The 16,145-nt window shown below is 32.1% G+C and overlaps 1 protein-coding gene across 7 annotated transcripts in view; it reads left to right on the forward strand.

Moving 5' to 3' along the window:
* CNOT2 (CCR4-NOT transcription complex subunit 2) overlaps positions 1-16,145 on the forward strand; it is a 103,063-nt gene that overhangs the window by 76,585 nt on the left and 10,333 nt on the right. For all 7 annotated transcript variants that reach the window (XM_006923735.2, XM_025041089.1, XM_015598499.2 and 4 more), the window contains 9 exons: positions 4,061-4,208; positions 4,855-5,037; positions 7,351-7,430; positions 9,913-10,038; positions 11,767-11,891; positions 12,860-12,980; positions 13,071-13,227; positions 15,494-15,555; positions 15,646-15,695. In XM_006923735.2, coding sequence (XP_006923797.1) covers positions 4,061-4,208; positions 4,855-5,037; positions 7,351-7,430; positions 9,913-10,038; positions 11,767-11,891; positions 12,860-12,980; positions 13,071-13,227; positions 15,494-15,555; positions 15,646-15,695 — 1,052 coding nt within the window. The remainder of the gene's footprint in view (positions 1-4,060; positions 4,209-4,854; positions 5,038-7,350; positions 7,431-9,912; positions 10,039-11,766; positions 11,892-12,859; positions 12,981-13,070; positions 13,228-15,493; positions 15,556-15,645; positions 15,696-16,145) is intronic.

Below are 16,145 nucleotides of genomic sequence, written 5' to 3' on the forward strand. Positions count from 1 at the left end.
AAGGGTATCTATTTGGGTGAGTAAAATATTAAGTAAGATTGGAAGAGTTATATGTCGGTTATATCTCAATAAACTTGGGAAAAAAGAAAATGAAAGATTAGAAGAATCTTTTGGGACCTGACAGAATTTTAAAGACTAAATTGTGATTGGGTTTAATACTGTGGTTCTCAGCCCTGGCTGTACTACTAGAAACACTTGGAGAGTTTTAAAAATCCCACTGCTTATGAATTGCCCAGACCCAGACTGTCACAGTTTCCGGGCATAGACCCAGTCATTAAAACTTAGCAACTACTAATAAGTGGAAAGTGATTGCTTGAAAAAAGGGATTGAAGTAGGAGTCAAGAAATTCTGTCATTATTTTTAGTCTTCTTATTTGTGATCTTGGGCAAGTCACTTAATGCTTGATACTAGTTCTTCATATATAATTTAGTTGGGTGGTGATCTCTGGAGATTTTCCTATCTCTAAATTATTTTAATTTTAACGAAACTGCATAACGAAATAATGTTATAAGGAAGGTTAACCAGCTGAGTGCAGGACAGGTTGGAGGCAGGAAGATCCTTGTCCTTTGTTAGCGTGGGTAGGACAGTGAGTTCCTAGGGGAAGCCAATTGCTTTTGGGAATGGAAAGCCATCTTGTATGAATTCAGGATTATTTTCCCGCCTCTCCTTAATAAAGATTTTAGAATATTTCATTTAAGTATGAGTTTTCATGGATTTGGTTGCTGTGATTGAACTTTTTCTTATAAATTGTATCATACTGCATTGTTTATCTTTAGCAAAAGCTTGGTTTAACTGGGTTTTTTTTTTGTTCTGTTCATAAATACTTTTTCTGTAGGATTATTATAAAGGGGAAAGGTGGTGAAGTAGCATAGTGCTTGACACATGGTTCCTAGGTGCTTAATAAATTTTAATTCTACTGCCCTTTCATAAATGCATATTTATATTTACCTGTTGTAGTTATTTTATGCCAAAAATTTTTATGAGCTGGTTTTTTTCCTTTTTTTAAATTTTCTTTAAGCTTACATGTCTTCTTCTTGGTATAATATTTTGGATGATTTTCCATGATTGTTTCTAATTTAATAAAAGAGTAAATTTTTCCCTCCCCTGACCCTGCCCAGTTGTAACAGTTTAACTCAACTAACTCTAATTTAATGACTATATTTTGTTTCCTAAAAGTAAATCTATGTATATTCTTATTTAGTGATATTAATTCTTTGTTTTAAAAGAATTTGAATTTTAAATTTAATTTAAAGTAACTCAGTTATTAAGTATTCAGGGGTTGATGATCCAGTTTGAAATCGATGTATTCCTTTCTGCTCTGTTGATTTTTTTTTTATACCTAACTACTTCAAAATGCAACTCAGACCTTTTGAATTTACTAGCTGTTTTTATGAAATCAGGAGTATTGAAGGAAAAATAAAAGTAAATGTTAATCTTTGAGTTTCTTTATTTCAGTCTTCCTCCACTCTTAGCACTGTAAAATAACTCGTTTGCCAATCCTTAATTGATTAAATAACTTTACCCATTCTTTTTTCCTTCTCCAAAAGTTTTTTTGCTAATGTTTACATAATCTCCATATAATCTCCATTCTCTAAAATATTTTTGAAGTTACAAATTTTCATAAGACAGCATAGAATAATATGTATATGAAGGGTTTAAGGAAACATCTCAGTGAATCTTTTGTAGGGCTTATCAATTATTAGAAAACAGCATAAGGGTACTAGATTTTTAGAAAGTATATGTTTATTGTAAGGAAGGTATAAAGGAAGTGAAAAGGAAAGGAGAAGTAAAACTACAGGAAAGAAAACTTGACATAGATAAGAGAGGGAGAAGGAAAATGGAGCGAAGAAAACGAGATGGAGGTTTAGGAAAAATTCGAAGAGAAGTAAACATTCAAAGAGAGCAAGAGAAAAAACGATAGATAAGTGATTATTAAAATTCGGTAGGCACTCACAATGATGCTAATTTGGTGTTATATTGGGTTCTCATAGGTTGCCATTCAGAACACCAGGAGTTAAGAGCTCTAAGTTCTAGTCTTGGTTCTTTGTGTCACCTTGGAGAAGTCCATTAACTGAGGCTCAGATTCCTCATCTGTAAAATACATACATTGAATCAAGTGATCTTTAAGGTCCCTCCTGGCTCTAAAATTGTATAATATTTCTTGTGGTTAGTAACTGTGAGAAACACATTCCTGTGGGAAATTCGCAGCTATAGCTGACTTTAGGACAACATATTTGGGGAGAAGAGTATAAGCTCCCAGAGGGTAGGAGCATTTTTCTGTCTTGTTCATTGCTGTATCTCCAGCAGCTAGCACCATGCTGAGCACATTATAGACACTCAATAAATATTGGGTGAGTGATATGGGTATCACTTTGGTGATTCATTATGGGAACCTCTAGAGGACCTTGGGGAAAATTGTGTGCTTGAAAGAAGGAAAGATATTTTCTGAAGAAATTTTACATAGCCTGATATTTTAATCTCTCATTCTTCCTTATTTTGTCCCAGATTCAGAGAAAGTGGCTGCAGCAAGTGGTATAGTCATGGTCACAAAATTTGTAGTGACCAGACATACATATAGTGACTAAACCAACACATAATCTTGGCCACTTCTCTTCATGCAACTTAAAAAAAGAAATGCAGAACCAAGCTTGGGTTTTCATGGAACATGAGTGGAAAAGAATACAAATAGAATATAGTAACTATATTGATTCGTATTCATTGGCTTCATTCATTTGAGAAGCAAAGTTGGTTTACAAGCTGAGTGCCGAGGCTGGAAAATTCCAGTAAAATCTTTGTGATGCAGTGGTATCCCTAGTAGGTTAGAAGGAGGTACATTGTTAGGATCAAAGATAAACTTTGCAAAGATATTTGAAGGAAATATTCACACACATACAATTTTCTGGAGATCATAGTTTCAAAATATTCAGGTCTTTCCAATTCTTGGGCCCAAAGTTAGACCAAAAACGGATAGGGGTCATTTTAAGTCCCTAGCACTAAAGTCATCTACTTACTCATTAGCTCTTACTTCATCTTATCACTTTTATTTAACCTCTAGTCAGAATAAGCTAATTTGACTGGTGTGCCATTCCACAGCAGACAGAAACAGAAAGCACCAAAAAGTGTGGGTCAGGAAAATGGAGGCAAGGAGGCATTCAATCATAGTGAGGTATGATCACTACATAAGTGACAGCTGAACATCCTTAACTTTGAGGGATAAAAAAGGGGAAAAAGAACCATCTAGCACATTAAATATCCATGATAATTATTCTGAGTCATTAAGAAAATAATTTATATTTCATATTAAAAGGTAGGAAACGTCATAACATTTTTGAAATGTTTATCCCAATTGTTTAACTTTTTAATGTTTTCATATTTGAATGGTAAACCCTCAGTAATCTTTTAAAATGCACCTATTGGAAAACATTTCTCCCTGTATCTGGCCCCAGGAGTATTAAAATAGAAGGTCAGTGTCCTTTGAAATTTTAAAACTTGTTTTAAATTTTTGTCACTTATAGCTTTACTAGGTTGAGTTTTTTAATCTGTTGCTGATATTTTATGTTGGGTTTGTAAAAATTGTAATGTTGAGAAGTATGTGTGTATAAATAGTGGTAAAGAGACTTTTTCTTAAATGCATTTAAAAAGGATCATATGAAAATTAAAGTTACTTCAGCAAAGCATGATCAAATGTCTGTGTACCTCGGTTATGATTTAAAACGAAACACAGGATTGCAAATTTCTTAAAGGCATACTTGTACAAAATGTTTTTATTGAACATGTCATCTAATTTGTTGCAATCATTCTCAGACATAGTTTATTGTAAAATAGAAGTATGAAAAGAAATACGAAAGCAATATTCAGTCATAATACTAAATTTCAGATTAGAACATTATTTTTGTTAAAATTAGAGTCCATTTTGAGTGAATTGAATATATCCATTTAAATTTGAAAATTATATTATGTTAGGTCATTTTTAAATGCTTTAAATTGCCAATTCCAGAAGATGGATAACAATTTCATTCCTGATGGCAATGAATTTCCTTCTTCTGAATTTTTTTAATAGGTGCACTAGGCCTTCCAATGAGGGGGATGAGCAACAATACCCCTCAGTTAAATCGCAGCTTATCACAAGGCACTCAGTTACCGAGCCACGTCACGCCAACAACAGGGGTACCAACAATGTCACTTCACACGCCTCCATCTCCAAGCAGGTATTTATTGATGGACCAGAATATTTCTCAAAATGTATCTTTGTAGAATAAGCAAGCTTTTTTAGTTTTTTTTTTTTTTTTTTTTTTAATAAGGTAACTAAATGGTTCAGTGCCTTTCACTTAGGAAAAGAAAGTTGATAACCCAATGCTCCTTTTATTTTATTGCAAATTGATAAGTCTACGATAAGATATTTTTACCTTGTAGCTGTCGTACTGGTTGTCAACTGGGTGGGTATCCAGGGTTAATCACCAACTGGGGGGCTTTTTCAAAAGTCAGCTCTCTTCCTCCACAGAGGATGTGCAATTTAAAATCACTCCTCAGATAATTCTGATTATTGTTCCTTCATCACTAGTGAGAATAAAAGAAAACAGATTACTTAAACTATGCATATTAGTATAAAGGAGATAGAATGACATTTGGAATGAAATTATTCTAATATATATGTGAAATACATTTGTATTATTTTATGTCATAGTCACACTAAAGAGCTATAACGACCAGACAGAATAATTCAATTAATAAAAATTAGCAATGCAATTTGAAAGTATATTTGCTTTTTCTAGGATTAGAGCAATTGATTATTTAAAGAGAATTTTAATGAGTAATTGTAGAGAGCTTATTTAGTATAATGGACTTCTTTTTCAGGGGTATTTTGCCTATGAATCCTAGGAATATGATGAACCACTCCCAGGTTGGTCAGGGCATTGGAATTCCTAGCAGGACAAATAGCATGAGCAGTTCAGGGTTAGGTAGCCCCAACAGAAGCTCGCCAAGCATAATATGTATGCCAAAGCAGCAGCCTTCTCGACAGCCTTTTACTGTGAACAGGTAAGATGTTTATTGATACTGTGTATAATTGTCTTTCTGGGTATTTTCAAATTTGCCTTTTCATATTCGACATTCTGTTCTTGAGTCATGGCTTCTGTCTCATAAATGTGTTTCATCATATGTTTATGACCAGACATTCTCTAAGTTACACATCACAACTTTAACTTCCCCAAACTAAAGATATGTTCTTTTGAAAATCAGTTTGATTTTAGAAAACACATTAAAACTTTTTGTTGCTGTTGGAAGAGGATTGTTCTTTGGTTGCCACAAGGCAGATTTTTTTTTTGATGTGCCCTTCTTCTATTTAATGAGGCTGGTTACTTATTTAGTAAGAGTTCCAGACTTACGAATGGGACTGGAGACATGTTTGACTATTACGCCTTGCTCCATTTATGCTTTGGTTAAGTACCTTTTTAACCAAAATTCAATTTTGTGCTTTGGAGAGACTTAATGGCCAAAGACTTTTTAAAACTACATCTATAAGTATTTGAAAATTATGTCTTGTCCTGATATTTAAAACAAAAAGATGAGCTATTGTGCTTTTTTATTATTTTTTGCACTATTCATTGCATATACTATTATGCAAATAATAACAGTATGAAGACCAATTATCCTTTATGTTAGGATTTTTAAGCTGTTTAGATAATTTATATGAGAATTAGGTCTACAATAAAAGGCCTTCTTCCTTGCAAAAATAGCATTTAAGTTTGTCAGGTTTTTTTTTTTTTTTTTTTAACGAGGAACTCTAGAGGGGAAAAGGAACTTGATTTAGTTGCTATCATCATACCCATTTATTTCACTCTAGTACTTGTAAAAACTAAATTAAAATAGGTTATTAGCACATTTCCTGTTTAATCTTCATCCCATAAGCTCTAATTCTTGCTTTTATTTAGACTTATGAGTATTTCTTTTATAATTTTACCACTTTTAATTTTTTAAGTTATTCGTAAAAGGTTATCAAAGTTCTCATCTCGATAGCTTCCTATTTATATAATATTTCTTGGGCTTTATCATATCTTTCTGCATTCTTGTAGGTACTGTTCATTGATCAAATATATATTTAAACTTTTGTCTGTATATTTTTTCAAATTTTAATTGTTTTTAAAAAATACTTTATGTATAAATTGTCGAGGAAACGTGGGTGTCTAAAACTCTGCTTATTACCCTTGATGTTGTATTTATTATAGAATGTTTTCATCTTTTAATACTTTTTCAGTATTTGAGGGTACCTTATTAGCAGCAGTTCTAACACGCAATTAAAATAACAAAAATTTCTATTGGCTTTCTTACTCTCTAGAGCATTATTGTTTCACCAGCTACATATTTTATGAAAATATTGTTTGGCCATAGTTAGTTTTAACAGATTTAAGCAAAACACACACACACACACACAGACACACAAAATCCTGTTATTTTCAAACAGTTTAACCCTACTTATAATAGATACACTGTCTCTTATCGGATAATTTGTTGTTAAAGTTGCATACTTTCATTGTAGAATTTTCATTAATTCTTTTTGAAATTCTTAATTGCTTCTGGCCTTGATTTAAGTTCAGTCTTGTTTGTTGTTTTTGTTTTCCTGTGTTTAGGCTAGTGCAAAAAAGGGAGGCATTTGTAACTGTTTACCAGGTACCAATTGTGCATTAATTTGGAATTGAGGGCACTACTTAAATATTTTTTTTCTTTTAAGTAGCTGAAAAATAAACTATATTTAGATAAGAATGACGTGTTTTGGAACACTAAATTCAGTTAAAGAAAAGCACCATTTAATTCAAGTCAACTAAATATTTATTGAGTGCTTGTTATATCCTCCTGGACACTCAGGGCAGAGAATGCAAAGATGAATATGTCATGGACTCTCTCATGAGGAGAGGACATAGTGTATGAAAAAGGATCTTTTATGAAAGGTGACAGTAGCATGCTTTCCCAGTAGCAAAAGAAAAACAAGAGTTCAGGAATAATAGTTATACACTAAAGTGCAGTTTTGAGGTTAGTTCTGCCAGTTTATCCAGTATGTTGACTTTGCAAGTACACAAAACAGTACCCTTAATCTCTGTTTTCCTCAAAACTTATAAATTATTTGTTTTTTGCTTTTTAATTTGTATAAGACATTTTGGTACTCTTGTTCATGGAAGGACTTAGGGAAGTTTTTAAATAAAATTAAAGATTAAACTTAGAAAAAATAGAATTAGTATTTGTTTTAAAACATATTGTTGTTTTATATGAGGAGATCAAAAGTATATACTTTTGTTTTTCTTCATCCGAAAGTTAGTGTTCTTACTGTATATCTAAAATTATTTTCTATGTACCCAGTATGTCTGGATTTGGAATGAACAGGAATCAGGCATTTGGAATGAATAACTCCTTATCAAGTAACATTTTTAATGGAACAGGTAAGCTTATTCTGAAGCTAGTACCCTATAAAAATATGGTAGATCTTTGAAATATAAAGCAATTGAACATACTGCTCTTAGAATAAATATTACAGGATTTTTTTTGGGGGGGGGATTAAAATGTAGAATTTAATTTAGTAAGATTTTCGTAGGCATAGAATATAATTCAGTGAACAGTTGAAAGATTTAAATATATTTTTTACTTGGCATGATAATGGCATAATGTTATAATATAAGTATTATTTCCTTAACACCTAGAGGATCCTAAACATTAACAGTATATATTTATGCCTCAGAGTCTTTTGCTTCAAGAGCTTTTCCCCTCAATCCTGTCACCTGCCGTCTAAACTAGGTTGGGTAGTATGGCATTCTGGTTAGAAAGACTCAGATTGAAGAAATCTTTAAAATTACGTGGATCACTTATAATTTTTTAATAGTTTTAATACTACTAATTTTGGCATTTAACCCTTACGAAGTTTTTATCCAGTTTTATGTGTGAAATTCAGAATTTAATTATATGGAAAACCAATTCTGATTTTGACAGTGAAGAATTCCTGCAGTCTGTTGGTTTATTTTATCAACTGTTTCAGACCAAACGGGAGGCTTTGTTACTATTCTGATTTGGGTTTCACCTTCTTCTACCCTTGCTTCCAGAGAAAGGAAATAAAGGATGTTGTTATGGTCATAGGAGCCAAATGAATACGATTGTTGAGAGAGAAATGTATGTAAAGGAAGTAGAAGGTGAAAGAATGATGAGTGAAATGGAGCTATGTGGAAGCACGAGAGATTTAGTAATGAAATGTCATATGTGGCTAAGGGCTTTTTATTTTTAAATGTTATTGTGTGTTTAGCAGCATAAATTGATCAAGTGAAATTTTAAATTGTCAAGTTTTAGCATTTGAAAATTATAGTATTGTGTTCAAGATGTTAAAATAATATGAAGTATTATTTTAATATGGACCATAAAGTAACTGTCTGACAGTGCCATCTTATATTCTGAATTATGGTTTCATACAGTTCTGTAAATTCTAGAATTATTTTTAAAATGCAGTTTTAACTAAGTATATTTTAAAATAGGAAAATTGTTTCTAAGTCTTTTCCTAAAACTATAAATTGGGGGATTTATTAACTTTTTTAAGTTAAAAATATTCTTGATTAATATATGGCAATTTTAAATTCCATCCTAGAGGATCTGAAAATGTATATTAAAAGTTGTTATATATTTGGAGTTTGTAATTAATTTGTAATCAAATAATTCAAGAGAGATTACTGTATAGATTGAAACTATAAATTGTTAATTTTTGTCTTGTTCATATAAATATTAAAATTCAAAATTCATAAACTGCAATTTGTTTAAAAACAGTGGGTATAATTCGTTTTACCTTTTACCCTTCATAATTTTAAATTGTTAACTAACTTGGAATGTCAACAGAGTGTATTGTTTTTCCGTCAGCAAAGTAATCTTGAGATAATAGTTTTCTCTCCTGAGATTCTTTTAATTATGAAACTTGGAGACAAAATTAACTGGAAAAAAGGGCAAAATAAATTGAAAATGGTCATAAAACACTAGATGAAATAAAAATTAAAGAAAAGCTATAGTGCAGGCTAAAACCAAAGTAGAAAATTAAATCCTTTAAAACTTTAAATAAAACAAGATTTTAAGAATAATAGAATAATAAAAGTTAAGAAATCAAGGAAATGATTAAAATAGGCAAAGTAGAAATGTTGGGTTAAATTTTAACTTTTAAAAGGAAGAGAGCTGATTTTTTAAAGTTTAAAAGAACAAAAATAAATTTATTCATTTAATATATATTTATTGAGCGCCTACTGTGTAATAGGTAATATAAACTTTGGGCTTTACATCATACCCTCATGCTTCGCATGCATTCACCAGACATGGGAACCCTATTTACACCCCCAACTGCAAAACACACACATTCACATATGCATGCATACACATTTGTGTATGGAATCAATAGACCACAGGACAGAAGCCCTTAAGACTTCTGCTTCTACTGCCAATACCTCAGATATGACTACGGCCATTTGCAGGCGGTACTCTCATTCTCACACCTGTATATAACTGAAGCTCCAAGCATTCCAGATGCAAACTCTGCTTTTGCACATAACGAAAAGAGCAGTTACATCACAATAGTCTCTCTCTTGCTAGCTAACAAGCTGTAATTTTAAAGTACCTTCTTTCACAGGAGAAATAACATATTCCTTATTCTCTATCTTAAGTCTCCAAAATTTGAGATTTTGATTACGCTACTTACGTATTGCTTTGCTGAATTGTTTATGAAATTCTTTCATGTGAAATCAATCCACAAGTATTTATTGTGTGGAAGAGAAAAAATTACATCACTGGTATAGCGCTGTGTGTTATTTAGGACGAAGGTGCTGTCATTTTATATTATGTTGGTCTTTAATAATCTGTTTAAAATGTTTGTAGAATCAATAACTAGTGTTCTTTCTTATTTAGATGGAAGCGAAAATGTGACAGGATTGGACCTTTCAGATTTTCCAGCATTAGCAGATCGAAACAGAAGGGAAGGAAGTGGTAACCCAACTCCATTAATAAACCCCTTGGCTGGAAGAGCTCCTTATGGTAATTAAGTTTTTAAATGATGGTCAATGGAAAGTTTCCATTGCATACACACACACACAATTTGTTAGAGTTGATATATACAAAGTTCTTTTTCTTCCCAGAATAGTATCTTAGCATTTTGGGAAAACTTAGTTTGTACAGAAACCCCAAAAGGAAGTCTTCATTGGTATTCAGAAGTTATTTTCTTTTGTCAGTTCTGCCTTAATATACCTTAATAATTATATTGTGGTCTGCCTTTTTTTTTTTTTCATCGATCACGCATTTTTTAAAAGAACACATTCTTGCATTCCTAGAGATTAATAATGACTGACCATCCAGTAAAGATTTTTTCTAAGCCAGTTTATTAACCTCCACACTAATGACATTTGGGTCAGATAATTCCTTGTAAATGTGGGGCTGTCCTGTGCATTATTGAATGTTTAGCAACATCCCTAGCTTCTGCCTATTTGATATCAGTAACACCCCCTGTCTTCCAACCTTCCCCCATTGTGACAAGTACAGATGTCTTCATACATTGACAAATATCCCAAGGGAGAAAAAATTGCCTCTTGTTGAGAACCACTGCTTATAGGTCATGTATAATTTATGTAGACTCTCGGTCACCGTTAATACCCCTTTCTTACTGTCTCTAATAAATAAGATATCTGGCTAAGACAAGGTAAATGAAAAGAAGTGGGGGGGGGCGTGAAACATGCAGTAATGATTTTAGACATGAAAATTATGTAAGAGCAATGTAGCCATATTGTTTTTATCTTTTACACCTATTTATTTCTTTTTGGGAGAACCTGATAGAGACCAGTAGCAGAAACAATGAATTTAGAGGGATCAGTTCATCACTTTTATAACGGTTTTTCCCATTTTCAGCTTAGAAGGATTTCTATGCCTTTTAGAATATGAATACAAATAACAATATGTCAAGAATGGAAAAATTAATTGTTCATATTCTAAAGTTTTTAAATCACTCTTCCAAAAATAAAAATATGATCTGCCCTGGAAGTTGAGTACCTAGCTACTTGATTCTCAGTTCAGACTCTAATATTTTTAACCTTTCCTCATAGGTCCATTTTTTCATCCCTTTAATCATTCCCGTTGCTCTCCTTGGACCATCTCTAGTTTCTCCATATCGTTCTTGAATTGTGGAGCCCCATACTGGATATTGTTCTCCAATAAGGGCCTGACTAATGCCAAGTATAGTGGGAGGATTACTTCCCAGTTCTTGCATGTTTTACATCTATTTCATGGAATCCAAGAAAATCTGAAATAATATGGAGTTGTTTTATAATTGATTGCAATTTGCTCACTCTGTAAGTCACTTTCAAGTAGAATACTGACATGTTCTTTTAAAATTTATTTTGTTCCTTTGTATTTGACAATTAACTGGTATCAGTAATAGCTAGTCAAATATTTAAATCAAGTTTTTAAACCAAAAATGTTAATAATGATTACTAATATCAAATTATATTTTTAAACATCTGTATATGACATTAGATTAATTATAGGATTGCCACTTCTTTCTCTTGTATTATTTTGTATATTAAGTTATTAATCAGTATACAAGAACTTTAGTTCTTCATTGTTACCCTGAATACTAATTTTTTTGAAATATGCTTTCATAGCAAAATGAGAATCTTTTTGGTATATTCTCATGAGGAAAGTTAACTTTTTATAATTTATAGCAAAATATCATAAATATCAATTGCAATTCTCTGGATTATTTTCATTACATAGTTGGAATGGTAACAAAACCAGCAAATGAGCAATCCCAGGACTTTTCAATACACAACGAAGATTTTCCAGCATTACCCGGTTCCAGCTATAAAGATCCAACATCAAGTAATGATGACAGTAAATCTGTAAGTAACTGAGAATTATATATGTGAGTGATGTAGTTTTTTCCCTTCAGACTTCTCTTATATTAACAGTTTTATCAACTGTATTAAGGACATATTAAATACTATTACAAAGTTGTTTATCTTGAATATCTGTAATTAACTTCTGAAGAATATGGAAAAGCTTTATAACTTAGAAGATAGCCTATTTTTTTCCTATTTCATATAGGTTTGCAAATTTCTGTTGAACTTCTCAGAGTTAATTTAGACTTTTATTGTAGTCCCTGTCAGCTGGATCCCATGAAGTTTGATATTATAGCCTTCTAAGGAGCTGTGTTTTTCTTGAGTAAGTTTTCTCCTTGAAGAATCTTTATACACATTTTTATTCCTGTGTTGATTCAGCCAACTCAGCTTCCTCTTTCTGACTTAACGAATATGTTTATTTCTTCCACATTTCGCTGAAAATAACTTTTTGTGTGTGACGGGAGTTTGTATATCATTAAAATAATTAATAAAGAAGAATATTGGGTAAGAATTAAAGTAAATATGAATTTTAAAAGTGCATATATTCTGACTTATCCTGTATATTTTTATGATATTTTAGGTAATATACTATGTTTAGTAGTTTCTCTTATAAATGAAAGTATTGAAGAGTAGATCTTCAAGTGTATTCCAAAGCATAAAGTACTGAGATGATAGATAGATAGATAATATATTTTATCCGTGACTGAAGATCTGAGATGAATAAGAATATTTTCCATATATTGCTTGTTCTTTAAATACTCAAATTGATATCATACAGGACTTAATTTATATACCATGGCACATTTGTGGAAACAAAAAAATTTCATGTAGGCCTTGAAAAACAGGTAATAATTTACTACCAATTTAAACATAATAAAGAATGAATAGAAAGTTACTAATATATGAACTTGAAAATTTTTACACTTAACACATTTTAATGTTAAATTTAATTTTTTTTTTTATGTTAGAATTTGAATACATCTGGCAAGACAACTTCAAGTACAGATGGACCCAAATTCCCTGGAGATAAAAGTTCAACAACACAGAATAATAACCAGCAGAAAAAAGGGATCCAGGTGTTACCTGATGGTGGGACTCTATAAAATATGTCAGTGATGTTATAGAATTCATTTTCTGTACTTTTCATCAAAGAAAAATGACCACGTTTTTCTTATTCAGGTCGGGTTACAAACATTCCTCAAGGGATGGTGACGGACCAATTTGGAATGATTGGCCTGTTAACATTTATCAGGGCAGCAGAGACAGACCCAGGAATGGTACATCTTGCATTAGGAAGTGACTTAACAACATTAGGCCTCAATCTGAACTCTCCTGAGTAAGTTTTTTTCTTCCACATTTATGTATAATACCTCCCTGCACACTTGCAGTTTTTAATATCTTGTCATTAAATTATATCACCTGCTGCCACTCATTATTGCTGTTATCTACTGACTCTTTGGGTCATTCCCTCTCATATTAGCTCCTGGATCAAAATCCTGAAATCTCAGGTCCTTGAATTTCTCTTCAAAAATCTTGCCTTTTACCATACCTCACCTGTTCACTTCTTTAGTCGTCCTTTTGACCTTGCCATTAATAGTCACTGTAGTTTCTCTGTAATTTTAAGTCTGTCCATCCCACTTTCTGTTTTCTGTCTCTCTCCCTCTGGTACTGGCTCCTGTTATCATTCAACTCCATTGGGACTTTCAATTGATGCTTTTACCTTTTTGTTGTTCCTCGACATGCCTATCTCTGTTTCCCCACATGAAGTCACTTCTTATTAAGTTCAGTGGTCAGTCATACTGCCCATTACATATATCCTTGACTATTTTGCCCTCTCTTGTTTTGTCATACTTGGATGGCAAAAACTAACCCTGGTTATATTTCCGCCTATTCCATTTTTGATGTTTGCTACTGACCCTGGTTAGAGGAAAACACATAACTTCACTGATGATAAATTTATGTCAGGAACCTCAATAGTGGGACTTTAATTTTGCCAAACATAATTAGTGCTGGCATGCCTAGTCCAGTCATTCTTTTTGTTCTCCTATGCAGCTGTTTTATACTTGCCTATTCAAACCCGTAATTCTTTTCCCCTGTTCTTACTCTCACATGATGACGTTGTTTATTTCTGCTTTACTGAGATTGAAGCAGTCAGAAGAAAATGTCAGCCTAGTCCTCTCACCAAATCTAATTACTTACTACCATCTGTACCCCCCCCTTATTCTTTCTTGTCTTCTACCCTCTTGCCTTAGTTAATCCATGCTTTCACAATTTTTTGCATTTTGTTGGATTATTTCCCTCAACATACAAACAAGTTATTACTTTTTCCATATTAAATACTTTTTCATGATCTGACTAATGATCCCCATTTCTTTATTCTTCTTTGAAGCAAAATTCAAAAGAGCCATCTCTATCTCTTATTTGTCTTTTCCTAGTCTCCATTAGAACACAGAATTTTAGTTAAGATTTTGCCCCATTACACTAAAACTGTTGTCGTCAAGGTCATCAAATGGCCTCTGTGTTATTAAATTCAGTGGTCACTTCTAGGAACTTATCCTTTTTGACTTGTCAACAACATTTGACATAATGGAATCATTTCTGTGTTGCATCTCACTGCTTTTAACTGCTACCACCCTGATCACCATCCTTTCTTGCCTGGATTACTTTATTAGCCAATCACTAGGTATCCTTGATCTTCCCTGTACCCCTTCACAATCTCTTCTTTATACAGTAGCCACGACAATTCTTTTTGAATAAGTTAACTGACTACTCAATACTCAATAAGGGTTTTCAGTTTTGTTATGATTAAAAACCCAAAATCTTTACAGGCCTCCTAATCTCTATAGGCATGTTCTGTGTTTCTCTCTTACCCCTGCCTCAGAAGCTTCTCCCTTTGTTCACTCTGCTCCAGTTTCACTGGCCTTCTTAGTGGTCCTCACAGATGTCAGTCATATGCTGCCTTAACTTGTTCTAGCAGTTTCCTCGGACTAGAACAGTCTTTGCCAGATAATTAATTCCCTTACATCTTTCAAATCTTTGTTCATATCTGACCTTCTAAATAAGACCTAACCTAACTACCTTATTTAATTATGCAACTAATTTCCCCTCGCTACCTCTCTACTAATGTGGAATATTATTTATTTATTGTACAAATTGTTTTTGTCTACCTCTCTCCAAATCTACCATCCCCAAACAAAAAGTAAGTTTCATGTTGTTAGTGATCTTTGCTTTGTTCACTGATATATCCCAAGCACCTAGAAAAGTGCCAGGCATATAATAGGCATTCAAACATGAATATTTGGTGAATTTGAACTTTTGCTTTTAATACTTACATATAAATGGAAAGTAATTTTACTTGGGAGCATGGTATTAATGAATTTAAAGCATTCCGAGTTGAAGTAATTTTTTCATATGTATATATAAATCTTGTATCAGTTTTCTGCTGTATGTATATAACTCATAGTAAACCCAAGAAAGGAAATTAGAACTAAAAATGCTAATTTTACATTTGAAGTAATTGGTATTCCTGATTTCCTGAACTAAAATTAGATATCTTTTTTGTACTTTGGACTTCAGAGTGTTTTTTTTCCCCCCTTATTCAGAAATCTCTACCCCAAATTTGCATCACCCTGGGCATCTTCACCTTGTCGACCTCAAGACATAGGTAGGAGAATATATTTGTGATCAGACCTTTTTAAAAATATATTTGTAACTGAGAATCAGTTAATAAGGCTTTTTTCATTTTATTATCCAGACTTCCATGTTCCATCTGAGTACTTAACGAACATTCACATTAGGGATAAGGTGAGTGTAGTTTATTATTCTACTCAGTCAGCATGAATTTATCTTTTTCAGGTGCTATTTTCCCAGTTTAGACAGCATAATATTTTTGAAATAATTCGCAGTGGTCTTGGGTATGCTTTCTCATGTTCATTCAGTTATATATAACAATTTTATTTCTATTTTTGTTTGTCATCTTAATGTTTTGATGAGTTCCTGGGTTATATTTTTCAATATTTTTTTAAAAAACAGCATTAAGACTGGTAAATATTCTTATAGTTATAAAAAGATTTTTCTTTACAAATAGTACAGATAGTGTTTTTAATGGAACTTTAAATATTTAAAACTGTTACTTTGGCTTTTTTTTCTTTATTTTTTTTTCTATTTTTTAATTACCTAAAATTCTAATTAATACAATAACTATTAACAAATAGGGTTAATCTTTTTTTTTTTTTTTTTTTAATCAGAACAGAA

Source organism: Pteropus alecto, unplaced genomic scaffold (assembly GCF_000325575.1).
Source record: "Pteropus alecto unplaced genomic scaffold, ASM32557v1 scaffold76, whole genome shotgun sequence".
Lineage (NCBI taxonomy): Eukaryota > Metazoa > Chordata > Mammalia > Chiroptera > Pteropodidae > Pteropus > Pteropus alecto.